The sequence below is a fragment of the Ahaetulla prasina genome, chromosome 16 (assembly GCF_028640845.1).
Source record: "Ahaetulla prasina isolate Xishuangbanna chromosome 16, ASM2864084v1, whole genome shotgun sequence".
NCBI lineage: Eukaryota > Metazoa > Chordata > Lepidosauria > Squamata > Colubridae > Ahaetulla > Ahaetulla prasina.
Window position 1 is genome coordinate 12,322,638 of NC_080554.1, and position 23,196 is coordinate 12,345,833.

The following is a 23,196-nucleotide window of genomic DNA, read 5'->3' on the forward strand; positions in this document are numbered from 1 at the left end:
TTCTTATTCCACTCCATTTTCTATTTCATTCCATTCCATTTTTTACTCCATTCCATTCCATGTTCTATTCCACGCTCCTCTCTTACCTTGTCCCCAAGGGCTGCCAAGTCTCTCTCAAAGCCCTCATGCTTGCGTTGAAGGGCCTGCACACTCGCCAGGTCATGCCCGTAATTGTCGGTGTTGAGCGCCTGATTCTTTTCTTCAATCCATTCCTTGGTCTCGTCAGCATCTCTGGAAGGCCACAATAATATGAGTAAGAGCTCCGACGTTGCCCAGCCCTTTTGGCAGGTGACTGGATAGCCAACCTACACGCACGAACATCAAAGGCAAAAATCCTTCCCTCCAACCAGCCCAAAACTCAACGGGAACAATCGTGGTCTTTCAATTCTGACTGGGCAGCAGCCTAACAGATCCAGTTATGAGGGGGATGCAGGATAACAGCTGCTGTGGCGCGCCAGCTGCCAGTGGAGCTGGCGGCAGAGTCGGGACGATGAGGTGGTTGGGCCAGTTCTGGAAGGCTCTGATGGATGCTCTGCATCGGACACAGAGAAAGAGCCAGGGCTGTCCAACATTTCCCAGCCACTGGAGATGCAGCTGCCTGTGGAGGCTGCTGTGAGTGAGGAGGAAGAACAGCTGGGGCCTGTTCCAGATGCACGTATGCACAGAGTTGTTAGGAGAAGAGAACAACGGAGGATAACTTGGGAAGCAAAGCACACGGGGACGCTGAATAGCCCCTCCCTGGCTGGGGAATAAATAGAAGGAAAAGGGAGTGGTGGTCGTAGGAGACAACCGTTCGTATTTCTGAAGATCTTGCTCATTGTGTTTCGTGTCACAAAGACTGCTTGTCAAAACTTCATTTACAACCTTTCGGCTGGGAGCTCAGAGCCTTGCAATTATCGTATTCAACTGATACGGTCTGCTGCCACAGTTAATTCCTTGCAGAACACTTGCCTGGACTTTTTGGTGGGTGAATGCAATTAATTCACCAGAGGTAAATAAAGAGACTTGTTTTTTTACTGGCGAGGAGCCTGTTTCTTGTTTCTGCTAAGGCTGGGTCAGAAAAACAGCAGCAGCTCTCTCACCTGTGGAACCGCTGGACCTCATGGGCGCTTCCCAACAGCTGGCTCCTCTCTTCAGCCAGCTGTTGCAGAGATCGCCAGCGCTCGTTCAGCTCCTGGAGAACGCCAAGGAAATAAAGAAGAGGGTATTATCAGCCCAAGACATGCAGCCATGTCCTTTGAAGGAATGAAGGTTTAATTAAGTGTCTTCTTAACACAAGACATTTTACATGCTAAGGAGAATAGGAGAATGCTGCTGATGTTACCCAGTCTGGTAACGAAACGTCCAGAGACCAAATTGAAACAAGCTTGGAGAGCAAAAACCACTGCCAAAATGATGGCTCAATCCACAGGAAAAAAACATGCCCAGAAAGAAATATGCAATTATTGTGCAACTGCGTCCTTTCCAATTGTAAATTAAAGAGTACTGGCCGCTGATGAAGTAAAACGGCAATAATCATCATCATCTAATTGTTACATCAAAGACGGGCATTTCTCTATTCACATCGCTTCTAAATTATTGGATGTGTTTTTAAAACCAGGAACTTGCTACAGACAGATCTCGATTTACAGCAGTTCATTTAGGGCAGGAGTGTCCAAACCTGGCGACTTTAAGACTTTAAGCAAAGCTGGCTGAGGAATTCTGGGAGTTGAAGTCCACAAGTTTTAAAGTCGCCAGGTTTGGACACCCCGATTTAGGGACAGTTCAAAATTGAAAAAAGTTTCAGCATTGAAAAAAGTGACTTATGACTATTTTTCATAGTTGCAACCTTTGTAGCGCGCCCGTCATCATGGGATCAAAATTCAGTGGCTTGGCAATTGATTCATACTTATGACCATTGCTGTGTCCCAAGGTCACCTGATCCCCTTTTGTGACCTTCTGACAAGCAAAGTCAAGGGGGAAAAGCCAGATTCGCTTAACAAACCGGGTTACTAACTTTATCAACTGCGGTGATTCACTTAACAAACGTGGCATGAAACGTCATGAAATGAGGCAAAAACCCATTTAACAAAATGTCTTGCTTAATGATGGAAGTTTTGGGCTCCGTTGTGGTCGTAAGCCCAGGACTACCTGTATAAGTTTTTTTTAAAGTGGATGGAATTTGAAAGGTCGAAGGTTTTTTTAAAACTGTTTCCGTTCAGGGACGGAGGGGACATCCTTACCTTGATGGAGTTGAATGTTGCTACTGAGTGTACCATCATTCGTGCAGACTGGAGACAGAACGAGAATTGAAAACAAGAATTACTAAAAAAAACCTGTCCCATTAAATGACTGCACAAAAACAGTAACTAAAGACATGTTCCCTTTCCAGGCCCCGTTATTTTGAAAAGAAATTTACCTTCCAAGGAGAGGCGGTCTTGGAATCTGCTTCATCCTGTTTGAAAAGAATTATCGGGGGGGGGGGGAGGAGAAAGAACTTCAGAGCTTGCTAGCAGAAACCATAAACTTTCCCCCCCCAAGTTATTTTTTTTCCGGTATCTAGATTTATGCATGAAAAAAATCCTCACTGTTTCTCCTTAGGGACTTAAACCGAGGCTGGTTCCCAGGGATTTTTCAAATAAACGTTAAGTGAGATTATGTTTTTCTTTGGGAATCTTGAACAAGTAAGACAGGGTACAGTAGTGGCCAAAATTGTGGAAACCTTTTTTGAAAAGTGCATTTTCTAAAACTAGCTAATAACACCACTTTTTTGGGGGGGAATGCTATTCATAAAATTATGTATCAATGGAAAGATAATTTAATCAAGAATACAATGAAATAAATCCTTTTGGGAAGGATTTGCTGTTAGAATAGCAGTTACAGTATAAAGAAGAAAAGTGAAACATGGAGAAGAAACGAGAGATACAAAAGTGATCCCCATGTCAGTGAATACTTAGTTGGGAAATCTTCAGCATGAATTACGGCCTTACAATGTCTTCCCATGGAGTGAACCAAGTCTTTTAGTTCTGCAGCTGTTCTAATGGGAAACCAAGATTGAACGATGGTTTCTATTAACTGAGTTTTATTGCTGGGTCGCTTCTGAGTAACAGGTTTCTTTAGTCGGCTCCATAGATTGAAAATGGCTATTCCCAGGCCATTCCAGCAGTGGAATAGGATTATCTTGAAATTTCTCCCCAAAGTGGTGTTATTAGCCATCAAACTTCAAAAATAGACTTTTCCCAAAAGGTTTCCACAATTTAGGCCACTATTGTATACAGATAAGTTGGAGAGATGTTAAGGGGGAAGGACGCTTCAGATCAATCTCTATTTTTCTCTCCCTTATTGTTTTTCCACATCCCAATTTCCCCCCTTTCAAAAGCCATGTTTGAAGAGAGGCTTACCCTGAGGATAATACAAATTGATCATATTGGGACTGATAGTGAAAAAATGAAAATGAAGAGAGGGAAAGGAATCTTTTAAAAAAGGGGGGGGAGTGAAAAAGAAAAAATTGAGAAGGAAAACTAAAAAAGTGGGGGGAAAAACAGAAAAAAAACCCAGATGATTACACTGGGATTAGCAGTGAAAGATTAAAGAGAAGAAGAGAAAATAAGAGAAAAATTGAGGGGGGACATCAAAAGAGTTAAAGTTAGAGGAAAGTGGAAAAGAGGAAATAAGAAAGGGAGAAAAATATTAAGAGATGGGATCTGGGAGAGACTGAAAGAAAACGGTTAGAAGTAGGAGAAAATTTAATAAAAGAAAAGAAATTAAAGTAGAGATAGACTTGCTTCCTTTTTTTCTTTTTTCTTTGTGTTGGATAATGTATGGAATGGAAAAAATTAAAGCTGATGATTAAGATATAAATTTTAAATTTATAAAAGAATGGAAAATCCAGCAGAGGTAATTTGGAAAGGTATGGTTTATAAATGAAGAGGACTGGAATTTAAGATGTAAAAGGGAATAAGATTGAAATGTTAGTAAATGATGTACATTGTTGGAAAAAAAATAATAAGTATTGAATTTTGAATAGAAATGTTAAGAGGTGGAAAGTTGTACTAATTGACTATATGATGTAAATGGAATAAGATGAAGACAATGTTAAGGTTTAAAATATAGGAGAGGAGGTTTCAAAAATATGTGTAATAAATGAGAGAATTGGGGACGTCTGGACATTAGAGATATTGAAAATAGATACAGCAATGGAGAGAGATAAGAGGAAGGAGAGAGTTGGAAGGGAGAGAGAGGGAGAGAGAAAGAAGGAAGGGAAGAGGAGAGGAGGTAAGGCAAGGGAACTAAGTGTAGCAGAGAAGGTTAGATAGAGAGGAAGCAGGGTGGAGGAGGAGAAGGGGAAGGGAAGTAGAAAAGGAGGAGAAGAGAGGAAGAAAGTAGGTATGAAGAAAGGAGGGAGGGAGAGGAGTGCAAGGGAAGAGATTGCTGTGAAAAGGAAATGGAGAAAAGACAACCCCGAAAATACTCCAAGTATAAAAATTGAAATAGTTAAAAAAAAAAAAAAGGAATGAGAGGGAATGAATATGAACAAAATAGAGAAATTAGAAAATGAAGGGCGAAAGTAGATGTGATTCAATAAAATATGCAAAGAAATATTAGGAAAGGAATAAAAAACTATGGGGAAAAAAGGAACATCTTGGCTAAAATTGTAACTAAGAAAAATGTACTTGAATATTTTGAATTGTATAAGGTAAGAAAATGTCAATACTCTGTTCATGAATTGTGGTTGTGTGGAAGGGGGGAAATTGAAAAACCAATAAAAACTTGTATAAATTTAAAAAAAAATAATGAAGAGAGGCTTACCCGTGGCATCATTCCATAGACTTCCTAAAAAAAAGAAGACACAAACAGTTATTTCTGGATGAAAGAATCTACATTCTATAGAAAATCAAAAGTTCATCATGCATTGCTAAAAGAACCTGCAAATACTGGGCAGGAGACTCGGAGGAACCTAAACCAACCTGCTGTTGTACTGCTTGAACCTCCTCAGCTATGAGACCTTCTGACTCCAAGTCGTTCGCCACTTTGTTGATGTCCTTCAGACGGGACTCGTTTGCTTTCAGATCCTGCGTGGAATGAAAAATACTCGACGGGTGAGAATTCAGCAAGACAGAGACACGCCACCATCAAACTGGGACTGGAACGGATGGCTCCATCTCACAGGAGAGTTGAGGGTCTCCAGGATGAGAGAGCCAATGAATCCATTTCAGGTTGGGTTTAATGTGTATATTGAGAACGGAGTTACACCTAAATGCTAGTTAGCACTTTTAACTTGTCTAAGAGTCACTACACTACCTTTTATAAGTCTATGGAGATTCTCAGCCATCCAGGTCATGGTTGTCCCAAAAGTGCTTTTTCAGGGGGTAACTGGTCTTCTCTTGTTTTTTCTTTGAAGAAAAGTCTCCATAGACATTTCAACAATAACAATTTATTACAGTCTTAGACCAGAACAAATATAAGCAGTCAGTATATATATATACTATATTCTAGACTCTAGAAAGAGTGCAGAGAAGAGCGACGAAGATGATTAGGGGACTGGAGGCTAAAACATATGAAGAACGGTTGCAGGAACTCGGTATGCCTAGTTTAATGAAAAGAAGGACTAGGGGAGACATGATAGCAGTGATCCAATATCTCAGGGGTTGCCACAAAGAAGAGGGAATCAAACTATTCTCCAAAGCACCCAAGGGCAGGACAAGAAGCAATGGGTGGAAACTAATCAAGGAGAGAAGCAACCTAGAACTAAGGAGAAATTTCCTGACAGTTAGAACAATTAATCAGTGGAACAACTTGCCTGCAGAAGTTGTAAATGCTCCAACACTGGAAATTTTTAAGAAAATGTTGGATAGCCATTTGTCCAAAATATGGTGTAGGGTTTCCTGCCTGGGCAGGGGGTTGGACTAGAAGACCTCCAAGGTCCCTTCCAACTCTGATATTATTATTATTATATATATACACACATACACACACACACACACAATTCTAGCATAAAATAATAAATAACAACTAAAATCTATAATAAAATCCAGCGTCAATTATACATGGTCCGACTATAGGGTAGTTGCAATCCCTAAAAGGTGCGGCCCGCTGTAGGTTCAACGCTAAAACGGAAATGGCTAAGCACTGCAAAGGGTTTGCCACAATTGTTATATTAACATCACTATGGTGGAGAAGACACGTGTTTGCAATGAATCCCCAGCGTATAGACTTTTAGCTATACAATTTGGGATGAACACCCTTGGAATGGGGCGGGAGTAGGAATGGATTTCCAGAGGAAAAAATGGCAGACTACAGGAACCATTTGCACCACTCAGGAGACCCTGAGGACACAGATAAACCTCCAAGTGGCCTCAATGACTCTCTAAAAGGATGCAAATGACCATAAATCCTTCCACCATCCAGTCAGAGCTGAAGAAGCTTCTTGGATGAGAAGTGAAACGTCTTCAAAAGAAAAAACAGGAACGCCCAGTTGCCCTCCTGAAAAAAAAACACCTTTGGTAGATCTTTTAAAGCAATGGTGATATGGGCCGTGATAGCTCAGGCTGGTAAGAAGCCTGTTATTAGAACACAGCTGCCTGCAATTACTGCAGGTTCTAGTCCCACCAGGTCCAAGGTTGACTCAGCCTTCCATCCTTTATAAGGTAGGTAAAATGAGGACCCAGATTGTTGGGGGGGCAATAAGTTGACTTTGTAAATATACAAATAGAATGAGACTATTGCCTTACACACTTAAGCCGCCCTGAGTCTTCGGAGAAGGGCGGGATATAAATGTAAATTAAAAAAAAAAAACGGTCACCAACTGGTGGTTCGTGGACCACTGGTAGTCCGTGAGAAAGTTTTGGTGGTCCACAGAAAAATTATTTGCATTTTTAATATTGCACTCAATCAGGGGTCCTCAAACTAAGGCCCTTGGGCCGGATACGTGCAATGAACATTTTTGTTACTGCAGAGCGTCTCCCCCTTCAAGGTCTTTTTGTGCGGGTCGGAGGTGGACAGAAATTCCGACTTGGGGTCTGCTTGGGCCTCCTGGTGTGGGGCTTTGGGCGAAGGCTGGAAGGAAGTGCTGCTGGTAGCAAAGAGCTGTAGGACCTTGTTTCAGATGGACTGCCTCATGGCCTGGAACTGGCTGACCATCTCAGCCCGCTGAGCCTCCAGGCGCCACTACCTGACCTTGCACTCCCTCAGGTCTTCCCTCTGCTTGGAAAGCCTATGTTCCTAGTCCTCAGTGAGGTGCTTCTGCTGAGCCTCCTTCTAAGCCAGATGCAATTTGAACTGAGCTGTTTTGCGAACTCTTTCTCGTAGTGGCTGCTAGGGCTCCAATAATTGCTTCCTGTGGGGCCCTAAGGAGCCCAGGCGGGCAGGCAAGTTGGCCACGCCCACCCAGTCACATGACCGCCTAGCCATGCCCACCCAGCTGGTCATTAAGCAGATCATATTAGAGGTCCGGGTTTTTAAAATTATAAATTTAGTGGTCCCCGAGTTCCAAAAGGTTGGTGAGCCCTGTTTTAAAGGAAGCTTCTCTTCAATTAGTTGGCTGGTCCCAAGGGAATGTGTCTGCGGCCCTCCCGGGCTCCGTTTTCCCTGGCAGAGGGCTGCAGGAGGCTGTCGCGGCTAAAAACGGAGCATGGGAGGGATGCACGTGGTCCTTCCAAGCACTGTTTTCACTGGCAGAGGCACCACGGGCTGGTCCTTCGCTGTTTCCAGGATGGCCCCGCGGGCCAGATCGAACCACCCCACGGGCTGGATCCGGGCACCGAGCCTCGAGTTTGACACCTCTGATCTAGGAGGTCGCCATCCTGACAATCTTGTTTCGGCCTCTGAGATTAGGGGAAGGAGGAGCATGGGTTGGTGCCTCTCATGGCTGCCACTTGACCCACCTTCTGGAAATCGTCGAACTTCTTCTGCAGCACCTCCACCTGTTCGAGGTCGGCCCCCACCTCCTCATTGGCCAGGGTGGCCTCCTTTTCGTGGATCCACTGCTGCAGCTCGTTGGCCTCCCGGAACAGCATGAATTTCTTACAGCTTTTCTCCAGCATGTCTTTACGTTTCTCTCCCAGTTCCAGGAGGGAGTGGTACCTGCAGGGCGGAAGGGAGGAAGCAGACAAGAGGGCACCCAGTCAGAGGCGACTGGAGCAGGCGGCAGTGTCACACAATCAGCCCATCTCCAGAGGCTTGGGGCTTCGCAGATGGGGGGAAGGCACACGACAGGCTCCGTGAGCAGAGAACTGCTGCCTTAGAAGCGCTCTACAAACAATCACAGCAGACCCAACGACGGCAAGCACAGACTGAGAGAAAAAGATGGTTCTTACAGCCCTGAAATTCCAGGCGCCTTCATCCTCGGGGCTCCGCGGCAACTAACCAGATGGCCTCCAGATGTGGCCAGATTGTAATGGCGGAAAGGAATTTGGAGAATTGTATTCCCTGGAGCGCATCTGGGAGAGCAGCTGGCTAGGAAAACTGTACAGGTAATCCTTGATTTACGACAAGTTCATTTAGTCGACAGTTTGAAGTTACAACGGCATTTCTCACACGCTTACGACCGTTGCAGCGTCCTCAGGGTCCCAAAATTCAGACGCTTGGCAACCGATTCATATTTATGACCCCCTTTTGCGACCTTCTGAATCAAGGGGGAAGCCCGATTCACTTAACAATCGTGTGACTAATTTAACAACTGAGGTGATTCACTCCATCAACTAGGCAAGAAACATCATAAAATAGGATAAAACTCACTCACCGTATTTTTTGGAGTGTAAGACACACTTTTTCCCCTCCTAAAAGACGGTGAAAATTTGGGTGCATCTTATACAACGAATATCTATTCCTGTCCACCCGCCGGCCCCCACCCTTCGGCTGTTTTCGGCCTCCGCGCGTCCCGGTTTCGGCCTCCGCGTGTTTAGACCTCTTCCAGGCTGCAGGGATTGCCACAAACCATTGCCACCTTTGTGCCTTGGTTTTTTGGTGGTGGCGGTGGCAGTGGCGGCAGTAATCCCTGCTGCCTAGAACCGCTCAAAACACACGATGCAGAGGCCAAAAACAGGGCATGTGGAGGCCAAAAAGGCAACGCGTGGAGGCCAAAAACACGAGGCGTGGAGGCTGTGGTGGTCTGTGGCAATCCCTGCACCCTGAAACAGCTGATTGGGGGTATTCAGGGAGGCCGATCCACCCGCCAATCAGCTGCTCGTGCTGAATCAGGCTGTGATAATGTGAAGCTGTCCAGCCTGTCTGCTATTTGCTGCAAGGACGCTAGCCAGATGAATACCAATGGATGTTGGTAGGCAGAGGCAGAATTTTTTTTTTCTTGTTTTCCTCCCCAAAAACTAATGTGCGTCTTATACTCCCAAAGCACCTTATACTCCAAAAATACGGTAATTGTCTCGCTGAGCAATGTAAAGTTTGTGGTCGTAAGTCAAGGACTACCTGTATTCCCTAGAGCACACCTGGAGAACATCACACTGGGAGAAGTTAGCCCGCAGCTAAAAGAACCGGCGTCAGTGAATTGTTTTTCCTCCCCTGTTTTACACCAAAGAGGCTCTTGAGCCACTCAAGCGTCTAGGAGAAATGAGCAGGAATGCTCTTTTTCAAACACTTCCTGAAGAGCCCTTGGATACTAGAGAGACGCCCGCTCAGCCAAACACTCCTAAGAGAGGGCTACGCCAGACAAGGCAGAAAGACAGGAAAAAAAAAAACAACAGCGGCTACTTGAGTGACACAGCGTGGTTTAACGACGGCTAGGCCTACTCACAATTCTTCCACCTGTTTCATACGCAGAGATACACTGCCGATCTCCTTAGTAAGGAAAGTCCTGCACAGATAAGAGAGAGAGGGAGGAGCACAGCAGAAAAAAAGCATGCACAAAATTAGTCTGATTAACAAAAACGAAGGGGAAGGAAGGGCGCTGTACAACACAAACACAATGGGGCAAATTACAGTGGGAAGAATGGGAAGAACGGGTGGGAGCGAGGGGGATACACACACACACACAAACATCATGGCAGCGCGAAGAAAACCGGGGCGTGATTACCGAGACCCGATCGTACAGTTTGGTTCCCGTTCAGTCAACAGAAGACAGGGCATGGTTTAAAACAAAAAAATAGGCTAATGAGGACAAGAAGCCGTTGAGTCTCAGGTTAGGAAGGAAAAGATTAAAAAATAAAAAGAGGAATGCGGGTGATTTTTCAAATGAAAACTGATTGTGGGGAAAGAAGCAAGAGCCAGCCACAGAAACTAGGGAGGATGGTTAAAATCCTTCTGAAGCGACTAGGGTTGATTCCTAAGCCTTACTGGTGGTCGATCTGTTCTTGGCGCAAGGCGATGCTTCCCTGTTCGTCTAAGAGGTTTTCGCGGGAGGTGGACTGCGCCGGGTCCAGTTTCTTCACGTAAGCAGCCGGCACGAAACCCTGACGGTCGTTCACTTCCACTTTCCACCAATCCTGCCGAGGGAGGAGGAAGAAAGAAATAAAATAAAATAAAAAGGGAAAAAAATGGAAAAAAAAAAAAAGGAATTGGCCTTGGTTGTGTTCTGGACTTATGCAAAAGAGGTGCGACTCACTGTTGTCACACCTCCCGCCAAAAGGTAGAAAGGGGATAAAGAACATAGCTGGAACCAACGAAGGAGAATATTCGTAGCTCAGGGTTGAAATGGTGCTTGGTGCTCTCTGAGCGAGATGGTTTTCTTGCAGACGTTTCATGACCCAACCAGGTAATGTCATCGGTGCTAGAAGGGAGTGGGTGTTTGTGGAGAGGAGGAGGAGGAGGAGGAGGAGGAGGAGGAGGAGGAGGAAGACTATGGGGTCCTTGGTGAGCCAGCTTGTTTCTTGCAGACGTTTCATGACCCTAACTAGGTAACATCATCAGTGCTAGCCTACTAGTCTACGACAGCAGGGGTCTCCAACCTTGGTCCCTTTAAGACTTGTGGACTTCAAATCCCAGAGTCCCTCAGCCAGCAAAGCTGGCTGAGGAACTCTGGGAGTTGAAGTCCACAAGTCTTAAAGGGACCAAGGTTGGAGACCCCTGTACTATAGCACTATAGCACTGATGGTGTTACCTGGTTGGGTCATGAAACATCTGCAAGAAAACAAGCAAGCTCAGAGAGCACCAAGGTCCCCTCATAGCTTGAACGTCTTGAAAGTTTTGTGGCCGGTTCAGAATTTCACGGGATCTGTTTTTTACCTTGTTGGTGCTGTTCAGGAGAGTCAGGATGTCCCCCTTCTTCATTGTGACCTCGCGAGGACTTTTCTCCTGATAGTCGTAGAGGGCCAAGACCAGCTCTTTGCCCGTTTCGTCATCTGTAGGTGCCACTTGTTGCTGGAAAAGAGAAACGGTTCTTTGGACTAAATTCTTGGACTAAGGATGGGTCCTTGGACTTCGGAGCACCCTGAGAGGGGTGCCCTATTCTCCTGGCGGCTGGAGCTATTGGTCAGTTCAATTCAGAACTGGATCTTAAGTCAGGAGCCTGTGAGGGACATCAACATCTGGGAAAAGGCCCCTCGTCAGTCACTAGGAGTGCTGATTTACCACCAGCTTATCAAGTACATGAGCCTCGGTGGCGCAGTGGTTAGAGTGCGGTACTGCAGGCTACTTCTGCCGGCTGCCTTCAATTTGGCAGCTCAAATCCCACCAGGCTCAAGGTTGACTCAGCCTTCCGTCCTTCTGAGGTGGGTAAAATGAAGAGCCAAATCGTTGGGAGGGCAACAGGCTGACTCTGTAAACCGCTTAGAGAGGGCTGTAAAAGCACTGTGAAGCGGTCTATAAGTGCTATTGCTACTTAGGAGGCGAGGGCTTGGCAGCAGATGCAAACAACAGCCAACGTCTTAACAGCCAGCCATCAACATCTAAAAAGGCACACACAACAGGCATCATATAAGCACCACATGCACACAACAGCCCGAAGCACACTCTGCTGGAGACGAATTCCCTGGAGATGGGGTCCAGCACGAATCCAGAAGCTCGAAAGACAAAAAACTCAGATCCCAGTGACCGACCCAGATTGGATTCTGAGACACCAATATCTCTTCTTACCCGACAGGCCTGGGCCTGCTCCTTCAGGGCTTGAATGCTACTGCCGTAGGCAGAGAGATCCGACATCAGAGCTTCGTGCTTCTTGAGAAGAGCCTGAAAGGAGGATGGAAAAAAACCCATCTTTACAACCTCTCTCGGATTTTACCACGTTTCCTCAAAAAACGGCTTATATTTTTTTTGAACCCCGAAATAAGCGCTTGACTTTATTTTCGAGGAGGTCTTACTAGTTTGGGGTGTGTGGAGCTCTTCTTGCAGTATTACCTGATTTCCAGCTCTAACCCTAACCAGAGGAAATGGCTGGGAACGGATGCGCATGCGTTTAGATATTTTTTAGGGAGGTCTTATTTCAGCACATGCACTCAAAAGTCCTGTTGGGCTTATTATCTGGGGAGGTCTTATTTTCAGGGGAAACAAGGTATATGGACCAGGTCAGAAGTTCTCACGCAAGACCCTCACGCCATGCCTGGTTGTGATCTAGGAGCAAAAGGACGCACCTCAGCGGAGTCCTCGTCTTTTCCGTAGTCCGTGCTCCCCACAATGGGCTCCTTCTCCCTCATCCAAGACTCCGCCTCGTTGGCGTCGGCGAAGTACTGTTGGGCCTGCAGAGAGTCTTCCAAATCTTGCCGGCGCTGGGAAGCCTTCCCTTTCAAGGTTTCCCACTTCTGGTTGAGGTCGTTCAGTTTGGCTTTCACGTCTTCCGCGGCAAAATGCCCTAAGCGACAAGAAACACATTTGTTCTAGTTAAGATTTGGAGGTGGGAAAGCGCACAGCTCTTGCCCATCGGCCTGGGGTCGGTTGGAGTTTCTCCATGAGGAAGGCTCCTTCCTGGCTGCCCCATGAGAAAATTAACTATAGGGGGGGGGGGGGGGCGGACTCTCTGCAGACAAAGCAGGGGTGATTGGAATGGAAATGAACAGCTTTCCAGAAAAATTACAGACTACAGGAACTATTTGCGCCTCAGTTTGAGATGCAGAAAACATAAACTCATCCCCAACAGTCTGTGCTTGTCTTCAACAGTGAAGGGACACGGTGCAGAAAACATCCTGCAGCCAGGAAGGCTCTACATCCCTTTGCACCTCTCAAGTGACCCTGAGGACACAGGGAAACCTCCAAGCGGCCCCTATAAAAGGATACAAATGACCAGCTGCCTGCAAGGAATATAAATCCTTCCATTCCCCACCACCATCCAGTCAGAGCTAAAGAAGCTTCTTGGATGAGAAGCAAAACGTCTTCAAAAGAAAAAAAAACCAGTTGCCTCCTGAAAAAAAGCACCTTTGGGACAACCATGACCTGACTCCACAGATATAACAGAAAGAAAGCTCCCTCCAGTAAGACATATTGTAATTGTAATGTAACAGGTGCAAACATGGCTTTAAACTTACATGTAAAACGCTTTAAACTTGAGCTGTAAAAAAACTGATCTTTGTAACAACAGTTTTCAGAGCCTGGGATATCTTACGTGATTTAGTTGTCTCGGAAAATATCTTCCACAGTTTTTAAATCTAACTAAATTTTTGTGGACCTCACCCCATCTTTAAGAAGTCCCTAAGGCCGGGGGGGGGGCACTCAGTGGCTAAGCTTGTCAATCAAAAGGTCGGCAGTTCAGTGGTTCGAATCCCGAGGGCCGCTTAATGGGGTGAGCTCCCGTGACTTGTCCCAGCTTCTGCCAACCTAGCAGTTTGAAAGCACATAAAAAACGTAAGTAGAAAAATAGGGACCACCTTTGGTGGGAAGGGAACAGCATTCCATGCACCTTTGGCGTTGAGTCATGTCGGCCATGGAGACGTCTTCGGACAGTGCTGGCTCTTCGGCTTTGAAACAGAGATGAGTCGTTCCCTAGAGTCGGGAACGACTAGAACATATGTGCGAGAGGAACCTTTACCTTTACCTTGGAGGGGCGGGGGGCATCAGTCCACTAACATACTTGTCATCCCTGTCACATTTTAACTTTTTTTTTCCATTTTGCCCATTCACATTTGTAGTTTTCATTTGATGATTAAATGAAATCAGTGCGAAATAAGAGAGGAAGAGACGCACCTTCGTCTATCATGGAATTTCCTTTCTGGGTGACCGCTTTAATGCGGGGTTCGTGGCCAGCAATCTCCGCTTGCAAAGCTTGGTGTTTTTTCAGCAGGTTCTGGACCCCAATGAGGTCTTTGCCTGGAACGAGAAGGGAAGGATGTGATCAGCAGCCATTCCAAGAAAAATACTTACAATCCCTAAATAAAAGAAACACAGGGGCTGTCATAGGCCATGTTAGTTTGTAAATGCAGGTAGTCCTCGGCATACGAACCACAATTGAGCCCAGAATTTATGTTGCCGTGTGAGACGTTGGTTAAGTGAGTTTTGCCCCATTTTACAACTTTCCTTAGCGCGTTTGTTAAGCGAATCAATGCAGCTGTTCAATTAGTCACACGGTTGTTAAGTGAATCTGGCTTCCCCATTGATTTTGCCTTGTCCGAAGGTCGCAAAAAGGGGATCGCGTGACCCTGGGACACTGCGACCGTCATAAATGTGAACCAGTTGTCAAGCACCCGAATGCAAGTCTCGTGACCCTGGAGGTGCGTCAACGGTCATAAAGTGTGAAAAATGGTTCTAAGTCACTTTTTCTGGTGCTGTTGTAACTTCGAATGGTCACTAAATGAGCTGTCGTAAGTGGAAGACGACCTGTATTGGTTTACAGAGTCAGCCTATGGCCCCCAACAATTTGGGTCCTCATTTTACAGCCCTCGGAAGGATGGGAGGCTGAGTCAACCTTGAGCCTGGTGAGATTTGATCTGCCAAACTGCTGGCAGCCGATGATCAGCAGAAGTAGCCTGCAATTCTGCACTCTAACCACTGCGCCACCATGGCTCTTATCAATGAGTGTGGACGTGTAATATGTCTTGCACTCTCCCAAGAGGGCCGACCCTGCGCTAACCTCGGTTGGTCGACGCTGCGATCGGCTCCTTCTCTCTGATCCAGGTTTCTTCATCTTCGACGTCACGGAAGAGCTGCTGAAGGCGGAGGGAGTCCGCCAGTTTCTGCTTGCGGGACACCATTGGTTCCTTCAGGGCTTCATAGCGGGCCACCAAAGCCTCCTGCTTCTTCTTGATGTTGTCCGCGTCAAAGTGCCCGGCCTCTTGAAACTGGCGAGCCTGGATGGTGATGCCGTCGATGCGGTCCTAAAACAAGAACTGAAGATCAGCAGTGGCCACCTTGCAAGGACCATCTCTCTCTACTCTGAACAAGTCCAAAAGTTGCATTCCCTTCTTCCATTGTCCTCTGAACAAGTCCAGTGTTAAGTCCCTTTCTCATGATTTATGGATGCATTTATGTATCTCATGATTTATGTTGATTGCCTTTATTTAAGGTGTTGGTTACGACCTTTAAAGCGCTCCATGGCTTAGGGCCTGGGTACTTACGGGACCGCCTGCTGTTACCACATGCCTCCCACCGACCCGTACGCTCTCACAGAGAGGGACTTCTCAGGGTGCCGTCCGGCAAACAATGCCGGGTGGCGGCCCCAGGAAGGGCCTTCTCTGTGGGGCTCCACTCTGGAGCAGGCTTCCCCGAGCTTACGCCAAATACCTGACCTTCGGACATTCCGTCGCGAACTGAAGACACACCTTTTTATTCGCGCGGGGCTGGCTTGAATTGAATTTTAATTTTTAAATTTTGTAAATTTTATTAATTTTAAATGGGGTTTTTAGTTCATGGCATATTTTAATTTTTTCAGGCTAATTTTAAAATAAGTTTTTTAAATTGTATTTTAATTTGTATATTGTATGTTTTATCTTGCCTGTACACCGCCCTGAGTCCTTCGGGAGAAGGGCGGTATAAAAATCAAATAAATAAATAAAATAAATAAATATTTACTATCCTATTATGATTTTAGGTTGTTTGCTTATTTATTATCCTATTGTTATCACTGAGTTTGTATTTTATTTTATGATGAATGTATTTTATGGTTATGATCATGATTTATCACTTGTTGCTTGGATGTACACTGGGAGTTCATGTGCCAGAGACAAAATCTTTGTGTGTCTATCACACTTGGCCAATAAAGAATTCTAATTCTAATAATTCTAATTAATTCTAATTCTACCAGTAATTCTGCAGTTTACGCACCAGAGATTCATTCACTGTGTGTCTATCACACTTGTCCAATAAAGAATTCAATTCTAATTCTAATAATTCTAATTCTAATAATTCTAATTCAAATTAATTCTAATTCTACTGGTAATACTGCAGTTTATGCACCAGAGACACATTCACTGTGTGTCTAACACACTTGCCAATAAAGAATTCAATTTTAATTCTAATTCTAATAATTCTAATTCTAATAATTCTAATTCTACCGGGAATTCTGCAGTTTACGCACCGGAGACACATTCACTGTGTGTCTATCACACTTGACCAATAATTCTAATTCTAATTCTAATAGTAATTCTAATTCTATAGCCTCCCAATCATGACTGGTCTCCCTCAAGGGGAGGGGAGGGCAGGGCAGGTGGGGAAAGAGAAGGGCTATACCTGGTGGGCAGCTACGTCTGCCTCCAGCAGGGCGTGTTTCTTCTGCAGGTTCTGCACATTGGTGAGGTCTTTGCCGTAATCGTCAGAAGCCAGGTGGCCTTCCACTTCGTACAGCCACAACTCAATGTCCTCCACGTTGCGGTTGAATTGCTGTTGCTGGTTGGCTTCGCACAACTTGATCCCTGGAAGGGAGAAGACTTCAGAGCTCTTGAGCACTTACGAAAGGCCTTTGCGACCCCCATCGTTCTTCCTGACCTCCCTCCCTCCCTCCCTCTTTCTCCACCTTGTACCTTTCAGCTCAGTAGCTTCCAGCAGCTTCTTCCACAAGCTGAGGACTTCGTTCATGCGAATGGCCACTTCGTCTGAGGCGTAATGTTTCACGTCCATCAGGTTCTGGCCGGCTTTCTCGAGGGCATCGATGCGACTCTGATTGGCCGAGAGCTCGGCTTCAAATGCTTGGTGTTTCTGGACCTTCCCTTGTAGGTTGGACGGGTCCTACGGAACAGAGGAGACCAGATCAACGGCAGTTAGGTTAGGTCAACCTTCGGTATTAAGTATCATGGGAGGCAGGGATTATAACAATTGAAAGACAGCAAAGCGGCGTTCCCAAATTAGGAAGAATTGGTTCCAGAATTATTGGAACTTCCTAACTATTAAAAGCAGGAAGCATCTCTTAATATTGCAGGTAGTCTTCAAGTTACGGCCACAATTGAGCCCAACATTTCTGTTGCTAAGTGAAACATTTGTTAAGTGAGCTTTGCCCCATTTTATAACCTTGCAACAATTTTTAAGTCAATCATTGCAGTTGTTATGTTAGTGACATGGCTGTTAAGGGAATCCGGCTTCCCACTGACTTTGTCAAGCCAAGCAAAAGGGGAATCGCGTGATCCGGGGACACTGCAACGGTCATAAATATGAATCCAAGGATGCCAAGGATCTGAATTATGTGACCAAGGGGAGGCTGCAACAGCCGTAAGTGAGAAAAACAGGCGTAAGTCACTTTTTTCAATGCCGTTGTAACTTCAAATGGTTCACTAAGCGAACTGTTGTTAAGTCGAGGACTATCTGTACTGTTCTTGTAAAGAGAGAAGGGACTGGCTGCATGAAGTCTGGGGAAAGGGGGATAGTTTGGCCAATGGTAGAAAAGGACTTTTGGGCAGATTATGGTGGGTGGATTCAAGAGAATGAAAGAAATCAACCCTAGACCAAAACCATTCTTTTTTTTCTGTTGGAATTCATTGTTGGAATTTATTTTTATGCAACAGCTACAAAAGTATTTAGTCAGTAGATAGCAGTGTTTACAAGTTTGGATCTACGGTATGTACTCTATGCTCTTTTGTTTTAAGTAGAATTTCCTGGTTCCTGTTACAGTTTAAAATAGTTGAGCAGTAAAGCACATGGTGACTGTACTGTTTGCTCTGTGGTGCTATATATAAACAGAATTTCTCTCTTTTTTTCTCTCTCTCTCTCTCTCTCTCTTTCCCCCCTCTCCTTTCTTTCTCTCGTTCTCTCTCCTTTCTTTTCTTTCTTTCTTTCTTTATCATACACACACACACATCCAACAATATATATCGCATTGCAGCCGCACCTTGTAAGCCTCATCCGTTGCAGTTTTCATCTTTTCATTGATCCAGCTTTTCAGCTCATCCGAGTCTCTGAAAAACTGCTGCAGGTGGAAGGAGTCGGCTAGCTGTGTTCGACGTAGCATGGCCCGCTCGTGCAAGGTGTTGCGACGGCTCAGCAGCTGGCAGAAGATAGGAACACACAAGCCTGAATTGACAGCAACAGTCTTTGATTCCTTCTGTTTTCTTTCAATTGCAGCCTGCAGATAATTTCTCCCCCCCCCACACACACACCCCACATAAGATACCAATCAAAGAAGGGCAACTAGGAAATAAGCAAGATACAAAGTTGCCTTTGAAACTTACAGCATCTCTGCGGGTGGCCACGTCTTCCTTGGCATAATGGTTATTCTGAATCAGTTTTGTTGCAAATTCATCCAGAGCCTATAAATAAAAAGGTATTTATTTACTCAGGAAACGGGATATTATTTTTTTTTATGAAAAAGTTTTATTTTTACATTCATATCCAATAACATATTTAATGTACAGTCATATATAATTAGTCGGGCTTGCCCAGTCAACACTCCCTCCTTTTAACTCTCTTCCCTCTTCTACCTTCTTCTACTTTCCACACCTTCCTCCCCTTCTCTTATCTACATTCTCTCCTCCCTCCCCCCTACACCTTCCTTCTCCCTCTTCTACCCCTCTTTCTTCCTCTTCTCCTCTTTCCTACCTCCTACTCTCTTCTCCTTTCTCCCTCCCCACCATTCTGAAATGGTAGCTGGGCAGACCCGACTTTACATTAATTATATTTATACATCTTCAATAATCCCTGTACATTAACCATCATTCCATTTTCTACCCTCATCCCTCCCTTAATTCCCCTCCCCCTTACCCCCCACGACTTCCCAGAACAAAATGCGGGGTATCAAAACTAACAATCATAATCCAAAATAAATCTTAAATTATAATCTCTAGTCACTCCACACATCATCACACTCTCAATTCCCCTCTCCTTTAAAAATATATCTAATACAAAACAATTCCTAAATTTACTTGTATGCTATTCAATATTTTATCTGATACTTATTTTGAATATAATCAATCCACATTTTCCATTCTAAAATATATTTTTCTTGTGTATAATCTTTCAGATAAGCAGAAATTTTTGCCATTTCTGCCAGATTTGATACTTTAAGTGTCCATTCTTCAACTGTAGGTAGTTCTTCTTTCTTCCAATATTGAGCAACCAAAAGTCTTGCGGCAAGGAAACAGGATATTAATTGTAACCCTACTAAACAACTCCACATTGGAAACTCTGAAGAAATAAATAAACCTCTCATCGGCATCAAGAGGTGGTGAACTTTAACTCCTATCATGGACACAGTTCAGAAAATTAGGGTGGGTATCCCTGTTTGAGCGGGTGGAGGAGGCAGGTGGAATTGTTAGTTACCACCAAAGGAATAATATGAAGCAGGATTACAATCATATCCTACATATCATGGACCAAAACCAATTAAATTAAAACTGCAGCATTTATCCTTCAGTCTGAAGAAAAGAACAACACACAGCTATCTGATAACCCCAGATTTTAATCTCAATTAATATATATCTCTCTTCCTTAGACACAGGAGCCACACAGGTGACCTGGGGCCAAAAGCATTTTTTTCAGCCCAACCCACCTCATAGAGTTGTTATGGTGGGAAAATAAAAGAGAGAGTGTCTTATCTATGCTGCCTTGAAGGGTACAAAACAGTGGTGAAATTCAAAAATTTTCCGTACTGGTTCTGTGGGCGTGGCTTGGTGGTCATGTGACTGGGAAAACCAACTATCACACTTTACACAAAAATAATACAAAAGCTACCTAACTGACACACACAATGAAAAAGCAGCTGGACGTCACACAAAATAGCCCCTGCAACAAGCAGGAACCTCACAAGAGTCACAGATAGCTTAAAATCAGATTTTACACAAAAATACGGGTTCGGGCAATAAGTAGTAAAAAAAATGCTTTAAAAAGTAAAAAAAAAAGTTCCGAGGATCGCATACCACAACGGATTGTCACAGCTGATTGTTCACCCTTGGTACAAAACCAAGGTGGGTTATATGTCCCCACTTTAAATACCTAATCAAGCGTGTGCTGTTTGCAAAACCAACCAAGGTTATCTTTCAGAATTGTCAAGTGGCAAGTTCTGATGAATAATTTAATTGGTTTAATAACCTGGAACCAATTATAAAGGCTATCTTCTAATTGAGCTAACTCATGAAAATCTGGGCCGTGTAACCAGGGATAGCTTAGCTCAATTAGTGAAGGCTTAAAAAAACGTAACTTTGATGGTGCAATCTTCCACCTCTAGGGAATTTAAATTGTGTAAGTTCTCAAATATGAGGCTGTAACCAGTCAGTCCTAGAGGAGATCAACCCTGACTGCTCTTTAGGCCAGATCCTGAAGAGGAAACTGAAATACTTTGGCCACCTAATGAGAAGGAAGGACTCCCTGGAGAAGAGCCTAATGCTGGGAATGATGAAGGGCAAAAGAAGAAGGGGACGGCAGAGAACGAGGTGCCTGGATGGAGTTACTGAAGCAGTCGGCGTGAACTTAAATGGACTCCAGGGTACAGTAGAGGATAGGAATGCCTGGAGGAACGTTGTCCATGGGGTTGCAATGGGTCGGACACAACTTCACAACTAACAACAACAACAAACTATAGCAAATGGGAAGAAAAGACTCTATTGCTAAATGTTCTATTTTTTAAAAGTAATGTTTAAAAAATCAAGTGGTATGAGGACCAGTTGTTGTTCATCACTCTAGGGAAATAGATAAATCCAAAAATGGCTTACCGTGATTTTCTCTTCTTGGGCACTAAGTGACTTCTCAAAATCTTCATGCTTCTTCAGCAGGGCCTCCACGCTGTCCAAGGAGTCCCCAAGATCTTCATTGAGCAAGAAGGCCTGGAAAAGAAAGACAACAGGACTTCAGAAAGGGCCAGGTTTAGCAAAGCAGACAGGCCATTTTGGAAGACGGACAACAGAAAGGGCCTCTGGTGGCGCAACAGGCTAATGCAGCCTATTATTAACATCAACTGCTTGCAATATTGCAGGTTCAAGTCCCATCAGGCCCAAGGTTGACTCAGCCTTCCATCCTTTATAAGGTAGGTAAAATGAGGACCCAGATTGTTGGGGGGCAATAAGTTGACTTTGTATATAATATACAAATGGATGAAGACTATTGCTTGACATAATGTAAGCCGCCCTGAGTCTTCGGAGAAGGGCGGGATATAAATGCAAAAAAAAAAAAAAAAAAAAGAAAGGCTGTTTGGGTAGAAGGCAGAATATCCTGATGGAACAGAGGTGATGGTCATCCGAGCCACCAGATTTTTGAAAAAGAACCAGGAAGAAAATATGACCCCGTGCGAAAGGTTTGTAAGTCACTTAAGGATGCCGGGTCTGCAAAAGCTAGCAGACTGGCCAAGTTATGTTCACCGACAACACCTCAGACCTGCCCCAGCCTGATCTCTTAGGAAAGAAAGACCCTCGACTCCGTTTGGTTGAAGTGACAGGTCCTTTTACTAAAAAATGTTCGTTGAAGCAGTGTCAGGCTAGAACTGAATTTCCCATGTTTGAAATATATAGTTTCCCCACATCCCAGCGATGACCAGCCTGTCTTCGGACAATAAGAGTCTGCGTAGGTGTTTTGAGAACGTTGAGATGTTTAGGGCAGTGGCCCCCAAACCTTTTGGGCCCCAGAGACTCGTTCCATGGAAGTTTTCCCAGGGATTGGAGGGGGCATGGTTTCACATGTTGCCTGAATTCCACAGATGGGGTTTTGCTTGTTTGTATGGCCTAGGTGCTGCCATGCTGCAGACCGGTGCCGGGGGGGGGGATTTGGGGACCCCTGGTTTTGGGTAATTCATATTCTTTCTCAGGGTGCACGGCACAAACTGGTTCCAAGCTCTCCTGCTCTTCGTCAAGCTGTCATCCCCCCTCCCAACTTCCCATACATGCAGGTGGATTGGCCATTTGTTTCCCCTCCTAGTCTTTGATGGCAGGAGGCCAGCAGGGCGCCCAGCCGAAGAGGACGGATCTGTCCACTCACCTCTTGTTTGCTCATCCAATTGTCCACCTGCTCGGTGTCCCGGTAAAAAAGCTGCAGGTCCATGCATTGCTCGTACTGCTGCCGACGAAGCTCCCAGAGTTCCAGCAGAGCCGTTCTTTCCTCGGAGAGGATGGTCAGCTGAGAGAAAAAGGAGAAACCATCTGGACGTCAAAGGCAGGCAGCCACCACAAAGAGTCCACACGTTCTTGAGAATGGGGTTGATCTGGAAAAACCTATTCGCCCATTCCTGGTTTCCTTATCAGTGGCAATTAGATCGTTAATATGTCAACCCTGAAGCTGACCTGACGGGAACCATCTTGGAGCTTCAGTGTTGCCACACTGGAGCGGAGAAAAAGGGAGGGGGGGGATTAGAGATAGGCGGCTTTGTGTAGCCAAAACAAAATATTTTCTCTTGAGAAACAAGGACATTCTCACACCTGGACCGTGGAAGGAGGAGTGAGGTCACCAGACGACCAGACAGGGTCTCGATTGGACCACATGACTGATTGTTTGGGGTTGTGGGAAAACTTTCTCTTTTAACTAGGTGAAAAGTTTAGAGTCGGTTTTCACCAGATCTGTGCCAATATATTTCCAGTAAAGCTATTCTGCCTTGGAGTTTTGTTTGATGTGGAATTATTACTTGAACCCTGACAGAATACAGATCAAGCCAATTTAAGGAGGGGGAGCTGGTCAAAATACTTTCCTGAGAGGAGAGGAAGAAATAATGTGGACCCCACGGGCTCTAAACACCCCCTTCTCTCTCCTTCACTTTCTTGCTGGCGGTAAAAGTCGGGTACCTTCTCCTTCACTTCATCAGACGCATAATGTCCGGCAGCAAGCAGGGCCTGTCCAGAGTCGTCCGCAGATTTAAAGCTGTCTTCGTGAGCGTCGATTTCTCCCTGCAGCCAAATAACAGTCAGAACATGGTCACATTGTCGAGCCACACAGAAACAAAACACCCACACCCACAAATGTACACAGGAGTGTCTTTTCAGCAGAGCGGATGACGCATCCGGTAAC

General features: G+C 45.0%; 1 protein-coding gene across 8 annotated transcripts in view; it reads right to left on the reverse strand.

Moving 5' to 3' along the window:
• The window catches only part of SPTAN1 (spectrin alpha, non-erythrocytic 1), an 88,254-nt gene that overhangs the window by 38,710 nt on the left and 26,348 nt on the right, over positions 1-23,196 (reverse strand). For 5 of the 8 annotated variants that reach the window (XM_058159696.1, XM_058159700.1, XM_058159695.1 and 2 more), the window contains exons 10-30: positions 22,974-23,075; positions 22,177-22,314; positions 20,922-21,032; positions 18,447-18,524; positions 18,107-18,262; positions 16,809-17,013; positions 16,519-16,700; positions 14,924-15,167; positions 14,041-14,163; positions 12,498-12,715; positions 12,004-12,096; positions 11,155-11,289; positions 10,267-10,415; positions 9,728-9,787; positions 7,863-8,061; positions 4,947-5,051; positions 4,789-4,812; positions 2,399-2,434; positions 2,223-2,270; positions 1,083-1,174; positions 87-231 (exon numbers count right to left, since the gene is read on the reverse strand). In XM_058159696.1, the coding sequence (XP_058015679.1) occupies positions 87-231; positions 1,083-1,174; positions 2,223-2,270; positions 2,399-2,434; positions 4,789-4,812; positions 4,947-5,051; positions 7,863-8,061; positions 9,728-9,787; positions 10,267-10,415; positions 11,155-11,289; positions 12,004-12,096; positions 12,498-12,715; positions 14,041-14,163; positions 14,924-15,167; positions 16,519-16,700; positions 16,809-17,013; positions 18,107-18,262; positions 18,447-18,524; positions 20,922-21,032; positions 22,177-22,314; positions 22,974-23,075 (2,643 nt within the window). The remainder of the gene's footprint in view (positions 1-86; positions 232-1,082; positions 1,175-2,222; positions 2,271-2,398; positions 2,435-4,788; positions 4,813-4,946; positions 5,052-7,862; positions 8,062-9,727; positions 9,788-10,266; positions 10,416-11,154; positions 11,290-12,003; positions 12,097-12,497; positions 12,716-14,040; positions 14,164-14,923; positions 15,168-16,518; positions 16,701-16,808; positions 17,014-18,106; positions 18,263-18,446; positions 18,525-20,921; positions 21,033-22,176; positions 22,315-22,973; positions 23,076-23,196) is intronic. The other 3 variants (XM_058159702.1, XM_058159701.1, XM_058159698.1) reach the window with 1 other exon arrangement.